The sequence below is a fragment of the Pleurodeles waltl genome, chromosome 1_2 (genome assembly GCF_031143425.1).
Source record: "Pleurodeles waltl isolate 20211129_DDA chromosome 1_2, aPleWal1.hap1.20221129, whole genome shotgun sequence".
In the NCBI taxonomy this organism is placed as follows: domain Eukaryota; kingdom Metazoa; phylum Chordata; class Amphibia; order Caudata; family Salamandridae; genus Pleurodeles; species Pleurodeles waltl.
The window spans coordinates 326,630,324-326,651,819 of record NC_090437.1 but is presented as its reverse complement, the minus strand read 5'-3'; the positions used below and the strand labels follow the sequence as shown (position 1 = coordinate 326,651,819).

The window sequence follows — 21,496 nt, the reverse complement described above, 5'->3', positions numbered from 1 at the left end:
TCCAAAGAGCATGGACAGAACATGCCAGGAGGCACCAAGAATTAGCTGTGTGGAGGACAAGGATGCCAGAGTCAAAGCATTTATTGGCCACAGAGTCCAGCTTCAAAGACTTATACTCTGGAGGGCCATGAGTAAGGCATGGCTTCATCTTTGCGGGGGGTTCTGAAACTGTTAAGGATGCTGCAAGATAGTGTTACAATGTTTGATTTTAACTTCCACAAAGGAGGAAGTTCAACTTAAAAGATTCTTCTTCTTTTTGTACACCTTACTTGAGCACAGGGACCGTCTCCATAGAAGGGTCACAGGAGTAAGGGATCCCCCGTTCTGAAGAGGTGTCCAAACCACATGCATGTTTGTAAATTGAGGTCGAGGACAGTGACTGTGTTCTAAGATGGGAGGAGGTTAATGGCTTTGAGTCATCACTTTCTGTATGGTCATAATCCTTTTCAGGCAGAGCAAGAGCATAGGAGGTGGGCCTTCCCTGGGAAGAGTTAGCAGCAAGAAATCTTCAAAACAGGCATCACCTTTTTCTGTTGCCAGTCAGATGATTTAAGAAATTTTAAGGGCATGAAAGGCAGCACCAAGAACAGCTCATAAGGTGGTGCCAACTATAGGGGAGTGGCATCTTGGAGGGCACTAGCTTCTTTCAAGGCACCAAGGCCAGAGAATGTGGAGACGCAGATGTGGCATCGGGTTCACAGCTGCCCAAACCACAGGATTGGGTCGACCCTTGGGGTATGCTCCCGAAGGTAATAGAGACATCCTGAGGAGATCCAAGTTAGCTGACTGGAAAGAGTAAGCCTTTGTATGGTCAGACAATGGATTCAAAAGTTATAGCTTTCCTTTTTTAACCACTGAAATTCAACAATGAAGAAGAGGCCGGCATCTGGGAGTAGCATTAACATTCCAAACAGTCCCAGGAGTGGGACCATTTCATCAAAGAGAAGGAGGATTTCTCATTTCTCTAATGATGCATTTTGTCTTCCTTTTCTGGGGATTTATGGGAATTAGACAGGGACACTTTGGCTCATCCATGCTGGACATTCCCAAAACTAGCTTTGCCTTCCAATCCCTAATGGTCTTTACATGTATTAAGAAACAAGAATTGCAGGTGAATGGATGGTGCTCTCATACAAGAAACCATATGGAGATGGTATGCAAGTCCAAAGACATCTCATTACAGTATATGTCTCAGGGCTTAAACCATCAAATTGCAGAAGAAGACATTTGACTTAGTCACTGCCAAAGTCTGAGGACTTTTTTCAGAGGAGCACTGAGAACAGGTCTGACCTTAAGTTTATGAGGTGTGAAAAAAGAATAACTAATACTGCTGCAATGTAAATGTGAATGTTGACAAATGCAGTACAGGTGGAGTTAATGCTGATTCAGCATAGTGCCATATGGTGATGCTGCTGAGTTGTTGCTTGGGAACCTTACTGAATCCAGTGTGGTGACTGTAGGATATTCAGAGGGTGCAGTAGCATGTTTCCATTAAAAAAACCTATAATATTTCCTAATATTACTAAGGTTCGGTGCACATATATTCTCTTCATTTGAGCTGGGCCTACAGGCATTCCTCAAGCCAGTTATCTGTATTGATGTAAATCACTGGTGCCCCCATTGAAAGAGCAATAAAATCATCCATCAACAATAGGAAGCAAATAAAATAGCTGTAAATGCATGGATAAAAGGTTATCATGGAAAATAAGTTTTAATTCCACTAGAATATTGAAAGAAACTTAGAAAAAATTGAAATACCCCCTACCTGATAAATATAATGGTCACTTTTGATGGTGCACATTTAATTATGGAGGAGGCATTCTGATGACTTCGACCATAGAGAATCTGCCCGTTAATCTACACGTAAAATAAAAATTTATTAAGTTTGCGTAATCCAAAAAAATAAAAATAAACGTCCACCTCACATACAAAATACATGCATTCAAGGGATTGTATTTTACATAACACTGTGAAAAGGCCTGTTGTGTGGCTTGATCACACCTTCCCCAGCCCCCTTCTTGCTGTGGTGCTGTTTCTCACTTCCTCAGCAATATATTTATTGCACACTAAACTAGCTAACAATCACAGATGGCGTAATATATTCTGCTATCAAACTATTTTTAGCCCCCATGTGGGGGCTGAATAGATATTACATTGTTCATCATTAACAAACGCACCACAGATTTGGACATTTAAAAAAATATCAGGGGCAACTATTCAAAATATCTGAATAACATTTCTATTATTAACGTAGTTCACTTCAAATGATAGGTCAGATTTTCCGTTTGCCCTTGTAAATGGATTCACTCTCATGCAAAATTATGACTGTGTGGCACACGTGTGAGTAAATCCCTCTATGGGGCAAATCGTAGGCATATTGGTGCTGACACACCAGCAATGGGTTTTCACAAACATTTTGCAGGTAGGTTTCTAATTTGCAAATTATCTACTGTCAAGAGCAACTCAAAATCTGTTTTCAAGAAGGGGAAAGGGAAAGAACACCCACAAATTTAGCAAGAGGGAGGTAAAGGGGTTTCTTCGTGGACTAACAAACAAAAAGCATTACATTTACAGATTCGAAAATATACATGTTACGTTACTGGAAGCATACTTGTCTAAGTAAATGTGTATTCCTCGAATACTGTGGCGATGATTACTTCTAAATAATGTTTGATGAAGAAAACACAAACAGTATCCCACAACTGGTGCCTCAGTGGTGCTTCAGGTACCATGTATGAAGACTCTGTCAACAGGACGAAAAGCCCCAAGGTGGAATGCTTCATCATCTGGCCCCTCCTGGCACTGGTTTTCAAATCCAGGTGCAATAGGCAAACTGGGGGTTGGGAACTCAGGGATAGAAAACAGGTTTTCTCTTTGAAGTTTGGCCAGGACAGTCATAGGGTGCCCTTTGTTTGATGAAGTGAAGCAATGGTGTTGTGGGGCAAGTTGGGCAGAGGGAATAGCATGAAACTGTTGAAGCTACGTCAGTGGCGGACACATGTTTTATTTTAGTTCCCAGACGGTGATAAACTAAACTTCTACATCAGTTGTAAGGTCCATTTTGGATAAATTTAGGAGATTACAAAAGGCCCCAGTAGTAAGCTTAGATCATCGTCTGGAGGTTATTAGTAAGGCAGGATTAGGAAGGACTGTATGCTCAAATACAATGAGCATCGGGATTGCGTAGTAATGAAGCCAGCCCAGATGGAAGGGTAGGTTGATTTTCAGGTCGACTTTCAAAGATAGGTTAGAAAAAAAAACAGGGTCTAAAATTAATCCAGCTAAATGGGTGGAACGCTTGACCTATTTCACTAACTGAAAGGCCTCCATATCATTACTCAAATTAAGAGCTGAGAAGAAACATTTATTAGCCAGATGAATATCCCCTATAATTGTAAAGTCAGAAAATTTATGTGGTGTAGTGTGCTTGTGAGAAGTTGGCACCTGGGCAGTGAAGATGGTATAGCAAGGCCCCAAAAAAGGTTAAAAACTATTTTTTTTTAAAGGAAATGTTATAAAGGTTTTAGGAGAAAAATTTATAAAAATTACCCCCTTGCATCCCAGGACATAAGGTCAAATGTGTCACAAGTAAAAACAGATTTAAAAATAATGGCAATACAGACACCTCTTTTGTCATTACGGTCTTGTCTGATGATTTAGTAGCCTTCTGGCAAGGCTAGCTCTACATCAGACAAAGAACACCTGTTGAGGCAAGTCTTGGTCAAAAACAAGACGTTAAATTGATGGTCTCTTAAAAAAAAAACTTGAATCTTTAATTTAAGTTTAGCTATGAGCATCAGTTAAGGCTAAGCAACTAGTATTGCCCTTAAAAGAGGGAGCGGATAACTTGTCAGTATTAGCCCCTGTAGAGAAATTGCTGAATTTACAGATTATTTCCACATACAGTGGATTAACAGAATGCGGACAGGAGGCCAGACACCTTACCCATCAAGACAGCTAATCCTCAAAGGTATAGGCGAGGGAGCTATTCATGGAATTGGGCAGTTTTCCTCATCGCTGGCTCTGTTTGTGTCACGGTTTTCAATGGTCTTACCGTCGAAGCTGAGAGGCGTAGGGGAACGGTCCTTGTTCCGGCGGGTTCTGCTCTGGCCGAGGTAGGGGCGACCCCTTCCGGTAGCCACGGTGCTGTTTGGTATGAGCGAACCACTACAGTCCGTGCCCTCCAGAAGGAGTCCCAGAGGAAAAACCTGAGTAGGGTAAAAAACCTCCACAGGAACTCCCTGAAACGAAAGGAGGACACCAGGGCGTTAGAACCGAAGATCAGGAAGACTGGAAAACAAGGCAGGTCAAGAACACACAGGATTCGCAGGAGGAAATCAATCAGAGCGTGACTACCACCAAGGAGTGTTGCAACGCAATGGACAAGCAGTTGAGATCCCCTTATATACCCCTAAACAGGAAGTAGGAAACAGGAAGTAGAAATACCACCATCTTGGATTGGGGAAAAGAAAACAATAGTGAATCAGGTATGTGCGTCTAACAATGCATGCTGGGCAGAGAGGAAGTGGTCAGCATGCTGGGAAGAAAGAAGGCAAGTATAAAGTACACCAAGTGCAAGGGTTCGGTTTTGTTCTAAGGATATCGGTAAGTGGTGGGCAGGTAATGTACATGCAAGCAAATAAACGTTAAGCGCATAATGCGCTGTATGCGGCCATGCCCGAAACCCCCTCGGGGTCTCAGGCCCTGCCGCATCTGCCTTTATGGCAGAACTTGAAATAAGGGAAGCGGCGAGTGCCGCGACCCTTAGACCGGCTCCTAGGAGCCTCCATGGCTCTTGTTCGAGCCGCGGCATCCTCCGCGACCTGAGCGTCGGCCGCGGCGTTTACCGCGACCCGCGCACCAGCCTCGGCGCTCTCCGCGACCCGGGCGCCGGCCGCGGCGAAACTAACGTGCCGCGCCGCGGCAACCTGAGCCCGCGGCTGCGGCGAGCGCCGCGGCATAACAGTATGCCCCCCCCCCCCCCGAGGCCCCGGGTTTGTGAGGGAAGAGCCGAAAAAAGCGGCGGATCAAAAGAGGAGCATGAACTGAAGAGGCATCCTCCCAGGAACACTCACTCATAGGGTATCCCTTCCAATGAATAAGATATTGGAGGCGCCCATGGAAAAACCGAGAGTCACAGATCTCTTGAACTTCGTACTCAGGCACATAGTCAACCAACAGAGGAGGGGGACAGGGTAACTGCCTATGAAAAGGATCGGGACGATAAGGTTTCAGTTGCGAGACATGGAACACCGGGTGGATCTTCCACGTCCGAGTTAGGCGAAGACGCACAGACACTGGATTGATTTTCTTGAGAATTAGAAAGGGACCGTAAAAGCGGGGTTTGAATTTGTTTTGAGTGAGTCATAGAGGTAGGAATCTAGAGGAGAGCCAGACTTTATCATGGACCTGATATGGAGGAGCCGCACAGCGTCTCCTATCTGCTATTTTCTTCATGCGGGACTTGGTGGACACAAGGTTGGAATGGATAATTCGTTGTATACCCCGTAGCTGTCGAACGTAGGAGGAGATGGCAGGAAGATTGGAGTTATCTCTCAGGGGAGTTGGGAAAGCCCTGGGATGGAAACCGTAGGAGCCATAGAAAGGAGAGACCTTTGAGGCACTGTGTAGGGAATTGTTATAGGAGAATTCTGTAAGCGGTAAGTAGGGAGCCCAACTAGTTTGTGTAGCATTGCAGAAGCTACGTAAGTACTGTTCGAGACCCTGATTGAGTCATTCCGTTTGTCCATTGGTTTGAGGGTGGAACCCGGATGATAAGGCCACCTTGATCCCCAAGGTCTTACAGAATTGATTCCAGAATCGGGAGATATATTGAGGACCCCTGTCCGATATAATGACTTGGGGTAACCCATGTAGCCTGAAGATTTCTTGAGTAAAGATCTGCCCTAATTATTTTGCTGTTGGTAACTTTCTTAAGGCCGTGAAATGGGCCATCTTGGTGAAGGAGTCCACAGTTACCATTATGACGTGGTTTCCCATTGAGGAAGGTAATGCGCACATAAAATCGGTGGATATGGTATGCCACGGGCCTGGGGGAACAGGTAATGGGCGAAGTAATCCCACAGGTCTGGTTCGGGGTGTCTTGGCTTGAGCACATGTAGGACAGGATAACACATATGCCTCAGTGTCCGCCTTGAGAGTAGGCCACCAGAAGGAGCGAAGCAAAAGATCTTGAGTGGCCTTCATTCCTCGATGACCTGCGATAGGGGAATCATGGCACATACGTAAGGCTTCGGTTTGCACTGTTTTAGTGGGTAAAAACAGGGCCTTATCATGATAATAATAGTCATGATCTGTGTGCAGCTGCGGACGTAACTTTTTTAGTTCTGTTTCGTGTAGACGGGCATATTCGGACTTGACTTGATCTAAAAAAGTCTGTGCTACCCCTGTGATCTTATTGTTGTCAAATAAGTTTTGACCAGTGGAATCACCGCACTCAGGATAACGTCAGGACAAGGCATCCGCCAGGATGTTCTGAGAACCCGGGATGTAGGTGATATAGAAGTCATATTGGCTGAAGAAGAAGGCCCATCGAGCCTGCCGGCTATTTTGACACTGAAAGTTTCTTAAGCACTGTAGATTTCTGTGATCGGTCCGGGCTTCAAAGGGTTCCTTTGATCCCATCAAAAAGTGTCTCCATTTTGTGCATGCGACTTTCAAGGCGAGTAATTCGCGTTCTAGCACGGAATAGTTTCGCTCAGAATCAGATAGAATGTGTGATAGATAAAATACAGGGTGTTCTAGATCATCATCGTCTTGTTTTTGCAACAAGGCAGCCCCAATGGCTCTTTCTGAGGCGTCTGTGACAACAATGAATTGTTTGCTGGTGTCTGGGTGTCGAGAATAGGGGCTTGAATAAAGGATTTCTTTAATTCCTGAAAGGCTGACTCTGCGCCTGGTGTCCAACAAAAACCTTTCTTTAGATGTTCTTTTTTAAGGGTTTGAGTAATGTAGCTGGTTCTCTGGGCAAAGTCTGCTATGAACTGTCGGTAGAAGTTGGCTAGTCCCAGAAAACATTGAGTCTCCTTGATGGAAGAAGGAGATGGCCAATTCAATATAGCCTGTACCTTGTCTGAGTCCATGGCAACTCCGGTTTGGTTTATGCAGTATCCCAAGTATTTTACTTCTAACTGATCAAACTCGCATTTTTCAGGTTTGCAGAACAAATGATGTTGTCGGAGTCTCTCTAAGACTTGGCGAACGTGCTTGGAATGTTCTTCTGGATGAACCGAATAGATTAGGATATCGTCAAGATACACCACCACTGTTTGTTGCAAAAGATCAGAAAAGATAGAATCCATGAATCTTTGAAAGATGGACGGGGCATTAGTGAGTCCGAATGGCATTACTCTATATTCGTAGTGACCAAAAGGGGTTCTAAAGGCGGTCTTCCACTCATCACCTTCTCTTATTCTTAGTAGATGATAGGCTCCTCGGAGATCCACCTTGGTGAATCTCTTGGCTCCTCTGACTGCTTCTAAGATGTCCTTTATGAGGGGTAACGGATACCGGTCTTTAACAGTGATCCTGTTTAATCCCCTGAAATCGATACAAGGACGCAAATCTTTGGTTTTCTTTGGTACAAAGAAAAGAGGAGCCCCGGCGGGTGAAGAGGAGGGAGTAATCAACCCACTTTGTAGGTTCTCATCTAGGTACTCCTTCAAAACCTGTTTCTCTGGTTCTGTGAGAGAGTACATCCGCCCAAAAGGAACCACCGTGTCTGGTTCTAAAGGGATGGCACAGTCGTATTCTCTGTGGGGTGGCAGTTCAGGCTTTTCAGGCTTCTGGAACACATCGGCATAATCCTGGTAATGTCTGGGAACTCCCTGTAGGACATTAATGGATCCTCTCACCTGAGAAGGTGCTGTTGAGAGACTTTTTGGGGACCAATAATCCCCGGCGGAATAGCAGTGGTGTTGACAAAACTGGGAGGACAACGAAATGGTTTTTGTTTCCCAGTTGATGGAAGGATTGTGCCGTGTAAGCCATGGAATTCCCAGGATCATGACATGGTGTGGTGATGAAATTAAGTCAAACGAAAGATTTTCTTGGTGTTTTCCAAACTGTAAACAGAAGGTAGGGGTGGTATATTGTACAGGTCCAGAGGCCAGGAGTGACCCATCTACGGTATGCACCTGTTCTGGTACTTCCTTGGGTATTTGTGTTATCTGTCGTTCTTTGGCCCAGGTTTCATCTAAATAGAGGCCACTGGCTCCACAGTCTAATAAGGCCAGGGTTCTTTCTTCCCGAAACATCAGTTAAATGGAGGACAACTGGTAAGAGAAAAAGAGCAGTTCCTTCCTCCCTGGAAGAGCAAATAGAAGGTATATCACGATATCCCGTCCTCACCCTTCTTACTGAGGACGGGAGTTGGCGTTTCCCAAGGGCTTGGTTGGACGAATGGGGCAAGCGCGAATTAGGTGACCAGCTGCACCACAATATAGACAAAGCCCCTTCCTTCGTCTATGTTCCCTTTCACTGGCGGATAAAGGTCCTCGAGCCGTGTCAATCTGCATGGGCTCTTCCTCGGTATTCCCTTTGGGTTCAGGACGGACTTCCTCGGTACGATGAGGGAAGGAGCGAGATGGTGCTGAGTGAGATGGCAAACGACTCTTCTTTTTCTCCATTCTTCGTTCATTCAACCGATATTCTATCGTCAGTGCCTGGTCCATTAATCCTTTGAGGTTTTCTATTCTAGCAGAGTGCACTAGTTCATCTTTAATGTCCTCTCTGAGACCTCTACGGAAGAGAGTCACCAAGGTACGTTCCACCCAGGTTGTTTCTGCTGCTAATTGTCTGAAACGGGTGATGTATTGTAATACATCTTGACTCCCTTGTTGGACTTCGCAAAGAGCCTCTTCTGCTGACGCCTCGAGTCCAGGTTCAAACATCTGTTTAAAAGTAGTGATAAAGGTGGAATAATTAGATAGACAGGGATCGTTTCTGGTTACTAGAGGTGTGGCCCAAGCCAAGGCTGGCCCTGATAAGGCACTAATCAAATACCCCACCTTGGTCTTATCTTGTGCAAATTGCGAGGGGCGAAAGGCAAAATACACCGTCAAGGCATCCAGGAATTCTTTTAATTTGGTAGGATCCCCGGAAAAACGAGGTGTAGTGGCAGCTACTGCAGGGACATCTGTGGTCCTGGAGGTAAAGGCTTGTCGATAAACAGTATTTTCAGTACGTAACTGCTGGAGTTCTTGCGCCTGTTGTTGTATCGTCACCAGCAGGTCCTGGTTAGTAGGTTCCGTGCTTGCCACTGGATTATCCATAGTACCAGGCTGCAACTGGAGTTTTGGGCGTTGCAATCTGTCACGGTTTTCAATGGTCTTACCGTCGAAGCTGAGAGGCGTAGGGGAACGGTCCTTGTTCCGGCGGGTTCTGCTCTGGCCGAGGTAGGGGCGACCCCTTCCGGTAGCCACGGTGCTGTTTGGTATGAGCGAACCACTACAGTCCGTGCCCTCCAGAAGGAGTCCCAGAGGAAAAACCCCAGTAGGGTAAAAAACCTCCACAGGAACTCCCTGAAACGAAAGGAGGACACCAGGGCTTTAGAACCAAAGATCAGGAAGACTGGAAAACAAGGCAGGTCAAGAACACACAGGATTCGCAGGAGGAAATCAATCAGAGCGTTACTACCACCAAGGAGTGTTGCAACGCAATGGACAAGCAGTTGAGATCCCCTTATATACCCCTAAACAGGAAGTAGGAAACAGGAAGTAGAAATACCACCATCTTGGATTGGGGAAAAGAAAACAATAGTGAATCAGGTATGTGCGTCTAACAATGCATGCTGGGCAGAGAGGAAGTGGTCAGCATGCTGGGAAGAAAGAAGGCAAGTATAAAGTACACCAAGTGCAAGGGTTCGGTTTTGTTCTAAGGATATCGGTAAGTGGTGGGCAGGTAATGTACATGCAAGCAAATAAACGTTAAGCGCATAATGCGCTGTATGCGGCCATGCCCGAAACCCCCTCGGGGTCTCAGGCCCTGCCGCGTCTGCCTTTATGGCAGAACTTGAAATAAGGGAAGCGGCGAGTCCCGCGACCCTTAGACCGGCTCCTAGGAGCCTCCATGGCTCTTGTTCGAGCCGCGGCATCTCCCGCGACCCGAGCGTCGGCCGCGGCGTTTACCGCGACCCGAGCGCCAGCCTCGCGCTCTCTGCGACCCGGGCGCCGCCCGCGGCGAAACTAACGTGCCGCGCCGCGGCAACCTGAGCCCGCGGCCGCGCCGAGCGCCGCGGCATAACAGTTTGCATGTGGATGAGCAGAGGGGGGGGCTTGACTTGGGTAAGCCAGCAACATCCCCATCATTGTCCTGGACAGCTAGAGTGTGCACTTTCAAAATGGAGTCTCTAGATGGCACAGGGACTTTGGCTACCTAGAAGTTACTTCCTACACAACTAACACTTGGACTGAGGTGTCGAAAACTGCTGTATGATGATCAAAACAGAGTCAATGAAGAAAGAGGACAAAGAGGAACCCAAAAATATTAGAAAGTAAATCAATCATAATAAAAATGAAAACTCCTAAAACATTTTACCTCTAGTAACTCATCTCCAATCTGTAGTCTGCCATCTTTTCCTGCTGCTCCAATTGGGTCAATTCCCACAATAAATACACTCATTCTTGTTCGGTCTTTGTTGCCAGCAAGACTAAGCCCCAATCCAGTTTTCCCTTTTTCTAACTCTATCATTTGCAGGTCACCAGGCAAACTTCCATATCGCTGAGAGACCTTTCCTAAAGGCAGGAGATAAAAGAAACTAAAAAATGACAAACATCATTTAAATCATGTTAAAAAAGAAGCAACCTTTTGTGATGTATGTGATTCTGGATCAAAGTATGATAGAAACACATCTAACACTATAATGTCAAAAGAACTCTAAATTCAAATTATTGTGTTACGCCAAACTATTAAAAATTAATGAATCACTCAGACCGAATGCAAAAGACAAATTTGCCTTTACATTTATGAAGTCCACTGTAATAACTGAGTGATTTCTTTTTTTTGTTTTTTTTTTAAGGTAAATCAGCTTTATTAAAATCAAAATACATATGGGTTATATACTAACAATACAAGATATCTATCATAATGATATAATTTTATAACGATTTGTAAAAGCTGTTTAACATTTTAAAGTTTAAAAAAAAAAGGGGAGGAAACAAGGAAAACGGGACAAGACCATTTACAATGTGAAAAATGCACAGGAACTTCAACAGTTAAATATAAGAAAGTAATATTCAAAAAAGCATAAATGTAAGCTAAGTTAAAATTCACTCAAGAACAGGGAAAATAAAGAATTCATGGTGGCTTAAATTTCTCAGATAATGTACAATTAGTGGAATTACAAGCAACAGCATTAAGATAATCAGTCAAAGGTAACAAGTACAAATCTCTATTTATGGAAGGGCAGCATAAAGAGGTAAAAGCAATATCTAATCTATGGTAGTGACAAACATTATTCCACCAAGCTATATAGGAAATATTGGATGAATTTTTCCAATTGAGAGTAATTTGTTGAAAGGCCAACGCTAGCATGAGATCCAACAATTTTAAATTATCATCATCTGAAACAATGTCAGCAGAGAGACTACCTAAAAAAAGCACCAGCGGAGATAATTGGAATTGCAAATGAAAAATGCAGGTAAGCTGACACAAATGTTTCTTCAAAAAGAGACAGTATGAGGACATTCAAAAAGGTTATGCATAAGATCTTCCTTTGTGCTATTGCAGGACCAGCAACTTGGAGTGGAGGTTACAGAAAATTTTGCTAAAGTAGAAGGGGTAAAATAAAGTCTGTGATAAAGAAAGAAAAGTGACTGTGTGGTAGAAGCTGATCTGGACATTTTATAAGATCGATGCCACACCTTATTCCAAAAGTAAACAGTCCAGGTACATCCAGGTACATCCCTAATCCAATTCCCATTGAGATTCAATTTTAGATTTAGAATGCATCAAAACAGGAGACTGAAAAAGTTTATAGATATTTGATGCCTTAGGATATGAGATAAGAAAGGAAGACAAAGAAAAGGGTAATTCCGAAAAAGAAGAAGAAGGGGAAGGCAAGGAAAAAAGTACATCAAGAATAGTATTAATAATAATAAGATATTTAGGCATAAATGAATTGGGACAATGAAATAGAAGTTGGAATTGTGAAAAAGAAAGGAGTATTATTGGAGAATAAATCCTTGACCCAAATTATATTTCTCTGTCGCCAAGATTTCCAAAATAAGGGTTTTTTATTAATAGTGATAAGACAATTATGCCAAATAGGGGAATTCAGAAAAGAGGAATGAGAAACCGTAGGAGGTAAATAATGAGAACGCAGAAGAGAGCTAGTATGTTTAAGAAGCAGAGAGGAGGTAAGTGAAATATTATAGGAAAAGGATACCCCCTCACTAGGGGAAAAAGGCAAAAGAAAAGAACACTCAATATCCAACCATAATGGATTAAACCTAGAGTCTGACAGGGAGACTCACCTAGAAGCTTGGCGCAAACAAAAGGATTTGTGATACAATCTAAAATCAGGAAAATTGACTCCTCCCTCCTGTTTAGAATGGCGAAGATGACTAAGAGAAAATCTAGATTTCTTATTGTTCCAGAGGAATTTAGACAATTTGGAGTCCAAGTGTGTTAAAAAGGTACCAGGTAAAGGAAGCGAAATCATGGATAGGATATATAATATGTTAGGAGAAATCATCATTTTAATGGAATCAAGACGACCCCACCAAGGTAAAAATAAGGGGTTCCAAGCTAGAATCGATCTATCAACTTTCTGAAATATTTACTTCAATGGACTTTTTAATGGATGAAGTGAACCAAATACCTAAATACTTAATCTTGGAAGAATTCCAGTGAAAAACAGTGATATCAAACGATGCTTTAAAACAAAATTTTGTTAAAGGGAGGATTTCAGTTTTATCCAAATTTATCTTATAACCTGAAATCAAGGAAAAACCCTCAATTTCCCAAAGTAGAGACGGAATCGAGAGCTCAGGATTTGAGATATACAGGGAGTGCAGAGTTATTAGGCAAATGAGTATTTTGACCACATCATCCTCTTTATGCATGTTGTCTTACTCCAAGCTGTATAGGCTCGAAAGCCTACTACCAATTAAGCATATTAGGTGATGTGCATCTCTGTAATGAGAAGGGGTGTGGTCTAATGACATCAACACCCTATATCAGGTGTGCATAATTATTAGCCAACTTCCTTTCCTTTGGCAAAATGGGTCAAAAGAAGGACTTGACAGGCTCAGAAAAGTCAAAAATAGTGAGATATCTTGCAGAGGGATGCAGCACTCTTAAAATTGCAAAGCTTCTCAAGCGTGATCATCGAACAATCAAGCGTTTCATTCAAAATAGTCAACAGGGTCGCAAGAAGCGTGTGGAAAAACCAAGGCGCAAATTAACTGCCCATGAACTGAGAAAAGTCAAGCGTGCAGCTGCCACGATGCCACTTGCCACCAGTTTGGCCATATTTCAGAGCTGCAACATCACTGGAGTGCCCAAAAGCACAAGGTGTGCAATACTCAGAGACATGGCCAAGGTAAGAAAGGCTGAAAGACGACCACCACTGAACAAGACACACAAGCTGAAACGTCAAGACTGGGCCAAGAAATATCTCAAGACTGATTTTCCTAAGGTTTTATGGACTGATGAAATGAAAGTGAGTCTTGATGGGCCAGATGGATGGGCCCGTGGCTGGATTGGTAAAGGGCAGAGAGCTCCAGTCCGACTCAGACGCCAGCAAGGTGGAGTACTGGTTTGGGCTGGTATCATCAAAGATGAGCTTGTGGTGCCTTTTCGGGTTGAGGATGGAGTCAAGCTCAACTCCCAGTCCTACTGCCAGTTCCTGGAAGACACCTTCTTCAAGCAGTGGTACAGGAAGAAGTCTGCATCCTTCAAGAAAAACATGATTTTCATGCAGGACAATGCTCCATCACACGCGTCCAAGTACTCCACAGCGTGGCTGGCAAGAAAGGGTATAAAAGAAGGAAATCTAATGACATGGCCTCCTTGTTCACCTGATCTGAACCCCATTAAGAACCTGTGGTCCATCATCAAATGTGAGATTTACAAGGAGGGAAAACAGTACACCTCTCTGAACAGTGTCTGGGAGGCTGTGGTTGCTGCTGCACGCAATGTTGATGGTGAACAGATCAAAACACTGACAGAATCCATGGATGGCAGGCTTTTGAGTGTCCTTGCAAAGAAAGGTGGCTATATTGGTCACTGATTTGTTTTTGTTTTGTTTTTGAATGTCAGAAATGTATATTTGTGAATGTTGAGATGTTATATTGGTTTCACTGGTAATAATAAATAATTGAAATGGGTATATATTTTTTGTTTAAGTTGCCTAATAATTATGCACAGTAATAGTCACCTGCACACACAGATATCCCCCTAACATAGCTAAAACTAAAAACAAACTAAAAACTACTTCCAAAAATTTCAGCTTTGATATTAATGAGGTTTTTGGGTTCATTGAGAACATGGTTGTTGTTCAATAATAAAATTAATCCTCAAAAATACAACTTGCCCAATAATTCTGCACTCCCTGTATAAAAAGTATATCATCTGCTTATGCCGTTAATTTTAAATGTTTCTCGCCATACTGGAAACCTTCAATTTTAATGTTATTTCTAATACTGAATAGAAAGGGCTCGAGAGCTAGAATAAATAGGAGTGGAGAGAGCGGACACCCTTGACGTACACCTCGGCGTAATACAAAATATCTAGACAATTTCCCATTTACCGATATCGATGCCATTGGAGATTGATAAAGCAAAAAGATAAATGAAATGAAATGAGGCCCTAAACCATGCCAGGCTAAAGCTTTTAATAGAAAAGACCAATCTAACCGGTCGAATGCTTTCTCAGCATCTATGGAAATTGCCGCTAGAGAATACGACAGAGCGGAAGCCTTGCTGAGTACATTAAAGAATGTTCTAGAATTGTCAGAAGCAAGTCTACCTTTGACAAAACCTGTTTGTTCCTTACTTATCATCGCAGGTAAAAGGGTATCAAGACGTAGGGCTAATAATTTAGCAAAGATTTTATAATCTGTATTAAGAAGAGAGATTGGTCTAAAATTTGTACAAAAAGTATGATCCTTACCGTCCTTTGGAATTAGGCAAATCAAAGCTTCCTGAAATGTGCCCCCTGTAAAACCAGAATCTATGAAGAATTGGAAAAGTTGAAAAAGTTTAGGAAGCAACAGGTCAGAAAAATTAAAAATAAATTCCACTGTGAATCCATCCGGACCAGGGGTTTTCCCTTTTTTTATAGATTGAAGGGCTTTAAAAATTTCTAACGAAGTAATATCTACTTCAAGTGAAGTAGCATCAATCAGTGTCTTATTAGGGTTTGGAATATTCTTTAAATAATCATCAATCTGTAAGGGGGTCCCGGACTGACTCAGGAGTATAAAGTGTCTGGCAATAATTAATAAATTCAGCTAAAATATCTTAATCCTTAAAAACTGATTGATTTCTAAGTCTCTGTTATTGACCCTGCAGCACCTCCTCTTAACTCAAAGGTACATGTCTCAGCATCATTATCTTTCTTTGCTCATGTCGGTCAATAAAGCCATTTTAGCCTATTTATCTTCCTTAATCTGCTTAAAAACATTTCTGATCAATGTCCATTTAAAAATGTTTGCTCTCTTGATTACTTTAACATTAACACATATGGAGATACGGTCCTTGAAGCACTTTCTGTGACCAGCTCCAACATACTTCATGTTTAGGATTACTAAATGATTTGTTTTGGAGAACTAAGGCATGACTCACACAGAAAAGCTTTATAAGTCGCAAACCTGTTTTCACTGTGATAAGAACATGTAAACTCATATAAGTTGATGAATAAATGCATCTAAGCCTGGATTAAGACACAACTACTCAAAGAAAATGCTTTATGAATTAATACTGGACATTGAGGTGTAATTTAGATCTGTGACACAAGTTAGAAACACCACCTAACAGAAAAAGCTTTGCAAAGCGGTCCCATTGTATAAGAAAAACAAACGGGATGATCCTTTCACTTATGCAACATAATTCTAATTTGATTTTATACACAATATTGTCATTATCATTTATTTAATGAGAGCACATTCATAAAGAGTGTATCTGCCACATGAGCAAAACATTGGGGGGGCAGATTTAGGAACCCGTATCGCCTCCTTGCGCCACATTAATGTAATTGTTTTTCCCGCTAATGTGGCCCAACGAGGCCAAAATCTTTGCGCCAAATTTGTAACCCTTTGCGCTATATTTTGCCTGCGCCAGGCATAATGTATGCTAAGTAGGTGTTCCCCTATTACGGGGGCTGAAAAAACTGTCACAATGAGATCTAAGAGACTTCTTTGTGTCATTTTGTTCAGCACGTTTAATGCCTGCTCAGGCTGAGTTTTGCTCTTTTGGGTCCAGTATTGGCTTGGCAGTGGGACTGAATATTAGAATTGAGCTGCTGTAAAGGAACTGTATGTGAGCGGCGTCCCAGTACAGGAAAGGAAGTGACCTTACTGGGGAAGAACTGAGGTGCACTGATGGAGCTGCACCCGAGGTCCCAGTACTGGAACAGCAGATTGTACTGACTGTAAGAACTGAGGTCCTCTGGCAGACAGCGTGTGTGGGGTGCTGGCACAGGCACAGCACAGCGGCTTGGAGTGTGTGAACTGAGGTGCATTGAAGTAGCTGCACCCGAGATCCTAGTACTGAAGCAGCAGAGTGTAATGACCACAAGAACTGAGGAGTTCTGGCAGACAGGGTGTGTGGGGTTCCTGGCACTGGCATGGTTGACGGCTTGGAGTGTGTAAACTGAGGTGCACAAATGGAGCTCTGCTCGAGGTCCCAGTACTGAAGCAGCAGAGTGTACTGACTGCAAGAAATGAGGTGCTCTCGCAGACAGCACGTGTGGGGTTCCTGGCACAGGCACGGCTGAGGCTTGGAGTGTTTGAACTGAGGTGCACTGATGGAGCTACGCCAGAGGTCCAAGTACAGGAGCAGCAGAGGGTACTGACTGGAAGAACTGAGGTGTTCTGGCAGACAGAGAATGTGGGGTTCCTGGCACTGACATTGCTGAGAGGCTTGGAGTGTTTGAACTGAGGTGCACTGATGGAGCTGTGAGTGGGATCCTAGTATGAAGAAGTGGGCACCGTCTCTGAGGAATGCAGAGCTCTGGTCGAACTGGATGTCTAGGCTATAAGCAATTACAAGTGATCCTTCGCCCTTGCTATCAGCACCCCACAGGCAGGCACACTTGGTAAAGACAATCCGAGCCAAGGTAGGGCAGGAGCCAGGCAGCTGAGAAAGAGTGCAGGGAGCCCACAAAGACGAAATGTGACCAAGATAAAGGCCTGCTTTATAGCAATGTTTACAGCTAAGCTCAGAGCGAGAATGCTCTGCGAATGAAAAGGGAATTTCCCTGGAAAGGAGCAGGAAACAAAGTAAAGAAAAAAGGCCCCTACAGACCAAATAAACAGGACAAAGCAGAAATTTTACGGGTTCTTGGTCCCTGCTTCCACACAGAAGAAGGAGGGACAAAGAGACATGACTGACCACTAGCAAGCAGAGATTTTTAATTGACACTGAAACTAACAAATTAAATAGCTGGAAGCCCACAGAAGTATACTTAAAAGTATACAAGAGGCTGTACGCTTCGCTCAACCTAAAAATTAATGAGTAATATTGATACATTATGTGAAAAGACATACCAGCTGTTATCAATTGTCTACACCTTGTCACAGAATGAGTTTTATACGATAGCTTTAAAAAAAAAAAAATGTCCTAGTAAACTGTACTTTTAATTAGGCCACATCTAGGACCATTGGTCTAAATTAACAGAGCAAGAACATACCAAAGAGAAAGAGAAATAAATGTTCAGCCTATTTAAAGCAGAGATCATAGACAAAACATTATATTTAAAAAAAAAAAATAATACTGACTATTTTACAACATTCATTTCTATACAAGAGAAAAATAACACCTTCTGAGATGGTTTGAAAAGGCACAAATGATTTTTCAATAAGATGCACCTTTGCCTCTGCTCTCAATAATGTACTTTTGAGGTATCTCTAGAAACCATGGAAAGGCAGTGCCCATGCATGTACAGGACATTTCAGCCGTTTGAATAATAGTCACATAAGCCAAGTGATACTGAACATCATCAATTCTATGCAAAGTCTCACAGGCCAGGAAAGCCCCTTGCACTGAACAAACCAAGTAATTTTAAGGCTCTGCATAGTATGTCTGAAGTGATTGTAGTAAAGTGCCTATTTTTGACATGGTTACCCCCCACTTTTTCCCTTTTATCTGATGTGATTTCAACTGAAAGTGCACGTGGTGCCTGCTAACCATGTTCCCAGTGCCAGATGTCTTTCCTCAAACTGCACAGTTGCTTCCCCAATTGGTAAAGCCGTTAGCACCCTCTGTAAGTCCCTAGTAAATGGTACCAGTGATACCTAGGGTCTGGGGTACAAAGAGGGTCCCTAAGAGCTGCAGCACAAATTGGGCCACCCTAAGGGACCCCTCAACAGGCACATGACAAGCTGCCATTGCATGCTGCATGTCTCGGTGCAGACAAAGTGAAAACAGGACATTGCACACAGCCTGTGTGTCATGTCCCCTAACACTATATGCAACATATGTAAGTCACCCCTCTACCAGGCCTTATAGCCCTAAGGCAGGGTGCATTATAATACATATGAGGGCATATCTGCACAAGCAGATATGCCCCTGCTATGAATTTGCAGATTCTCAGGCATGGTAAATCACCAGGGAAACCATTTTAAATGCAAGTGCTGGACACTGGTCAATACGAGTTTCACAACTATATGATGGCTTCACTGAAGATGGGGCTATTTGGTATCAAACATCTCGTACTGATGAAGCCACACTGATGCCAGTGTTGGATTTACCAATACATGCACCCAGAGGGCACCTCAGACATGGCCCCTGAAACCCTACCAGTCTCTGGTGCGCTCGCTGACCAGTTTCTGGCAGCCTGCCACCAGAGACACCGTTCTGGGCCCCTAGGATGAGAGCCTTCTGCTCTTAGGAGGCCCAGAACGAAAGCTTGCCTGGAAAGAAGGTGTAACACCGCCTCCCACAGGATGACCTGCTGAATAGCCTTCCTAAGGCGGCAAGCCTTAAAGGGCTGCCGCCTTTGAAATGTGAATCTGGCTTCCCCTCACAGGAGAGGTTGACACCCTCCTGTCCAGAGCCCATTTGGCACCTTGGCAGGTAGGAAATGTAGCTACTAAGGTGAGTGTGCCACCTCCGGGAACGTACCACCCCTACGGTGGGTACTGCGAGGAGGACCCCATTTTTCAGAAGTACCCACCTTTGTGATGGCATACTTAGGAATTCTGGGACATGGTTATGCCCACTTCCCACAGGAAGTGGTCATATTGGGGGTGTAGTGACCTCAAGGGTCAGTAGCCCATGGCTACACCCTACACACCCCTAAGGCCCCTAAGTTCAGTACACACACCAGAGCAGCAGATCCTGATGACCTAAGAAGATCAAGGACATTGAAGAGCCATGAAAGCAGAACAGGAGAAAAGAAGCAGCTGGTCTGGTACCAATCCTGCGAGTCTGTCTGCATCACTTGTCGAAAGCTGCACCAAAGTGGACTCATCCTGCAGCAGTGACTCCCGAAACCCAGGAGAACTGCCTGCCTTCGAAGAAACTCAAGACCTCCCATGAACAGCAGACCTGTTCTGATTCAAACTCTAAGTGTAGTGGACCACCAGTGCCAGCAAGGGTCCTCAGCCTTCAAGAGTCCAAATGCATCATGGCATCACCCCTCCTGGATTCCTTGATGATGCCTGCAGCTTCTGCATGCAGCCTTCCTCTACTGCGACCACTCCAGTAAGGTGACACCTTACACCTTAGGACACCTCTGCACCTGTCACCTTTGAGTCTTGGAGTAGAGAATCAAAGGTGTCTACCTGTGCCCGAGCGTCGTAAGGCCTGAACTCAGCTGTTGGTTCAGCTCGAATAATCTCCTGGGCAGAGCCTGCAGCCTCTTTCTGATGTGACCGATCTCCACAGGAACACTTTGAGCACCCAACCCTGTTTTGCACTCTGCACCCGACCGCCCCTGGGCCACTGAGTGTGTACTGTGGGTGCTGTCTTGGACTTTGCCCACTATTAATCAATCAACCAGAATTTATAAAGCACAGCTAATCACCTGAAGGGGTTTCCAGGCACTGGGAGGTCATGGAGGCTTGTTCAAACAGCCAGGTCTTGAGGGCCATTCGGAATTCCAGAAGTGAGATGATGGTCCAGAGGTGCGTGGGAAGGCTTTTCCATGTTTGTGCTGCGATGTGAGAGAAGGAGCGTCCTCTACTTCTGCTTAGGTAGATGCGGAGAGTATAGGCAAGTGAAAGGGAGGCAGAGCGTAGTCTTCTCGACGGTTGGTGGAAGTTCAGGCGGTGGTTTCGAAACATGGGTCCTTGGTTGCGTAGAACCTTGTGTGCGTGGATCAGCAACTTGAATTGGTGTCTTTTCTGTACAAGAAACCAGTGGAGTTGCCAGAGGTGGGGTGTGATGTGGGTTCGTCGAAGTAGCCGAGGATGAGTCTGGCTGCGGCGTTCTGTATGGACTGACGTCTCTGTAGGAGGTGTGCAGTGATTCCTACGAAGAGGGCGATGCCGTAGTCCAGTTGGCTGGTGATGACGGCCTGAGTCATGGTGCATCTTGTGTGTAGGGGTAGCCTTTGAAGATCTTATGTAGCATGCAAAAAGTGAGGAAGCAGGCAGGGAGGGGGGGCTTTGATCTGTGATTTCATGGTGAGAGTGTCGTCAATGATGATTCCTAGGTTTCTGGCATGGTCAGAGGGAGTGGGTGCGGGTCCTAGGTGTGATGGCCACCAAGAGTCAGTCCATGTGTTGCTGCTATTGCCAATGATCAGCACTTCCGTCTTGCTGGTGTTCAGCTGCAGGAAGTTGTTCTTCATACAGTCAGTGACGCTTGTCATGCATCTGTGGAAGTTGGGTCTGGTGGTGGAGGGGTTTTCAGTGAGTGAGAGGATGAATTGAATGTCGCCTGCGTAGTGGAGACCATGGGATCTGACGATGTTGGCCAGCGGGGTCATAAGTTTGTCACCTTAACCCCAGGAGATTGGCCTTGTAAGTGGCTCTATTCTACCGGTTTGCAGAACTTGTTTTTCCTCCCATATGTTAACATTGTAGAACTCATAAATTGCAGTATGCACTTTTTAAAGTGAAACAATTCCTTTTTTAAAATGTACTTACCTGAACGATTGTTCTCTGATGCCTAAACATATATAAAGTTACATGCAATTTTGATAAATTGGTGTGGATGTCCTTCTTGAGTTGTGTGTCTCATTTATTAACTATTATGTGTATTATTTGTAGATGTCTTGCACTCCTCAGGATGCTCGACTACACCACCCCTAAATACAGCCCTATCCACTCACTGGGGAGGCCCTATACCCTTTACAAGGTATTCAC

At 44.0% G+C, this 21,496-nt stretch overlaps 1 protein-coding gene across 12 annotated transcripts in view; it reads right to left on the bottom strand.

Annotated features, from left to right (window-relative positions):
* Positions 1 to 21,496, bottom strand: part of MPDZ (multiple PDZ domain crumbs cell polarity complex component) — a 1,044,214-nt gene that overhangs the window by 375,030 nt on the left and 647,688 nt on the right. For all 12 annotated transcript variants that reach the window (XM_069238948.1, XM_069238974.1, XM_069239000.1 and 9 more), the window contains 2 exons: positions 10,558 to 10,754; positions 1,766 to 1,857 (listed from right to left, as the gene is read on the bottom strand). In XM_069238948.1, coding sequence (XP_069095049.1) covers positions 1,766 to 1,857; positions 10,558 to 10,754 — 289 coding nt within the window. The remainder of the gene's footprint in view (positions 1 to 1,765; positions 1,858 to 10,557; positions 10,755 to 21,496) is intronic.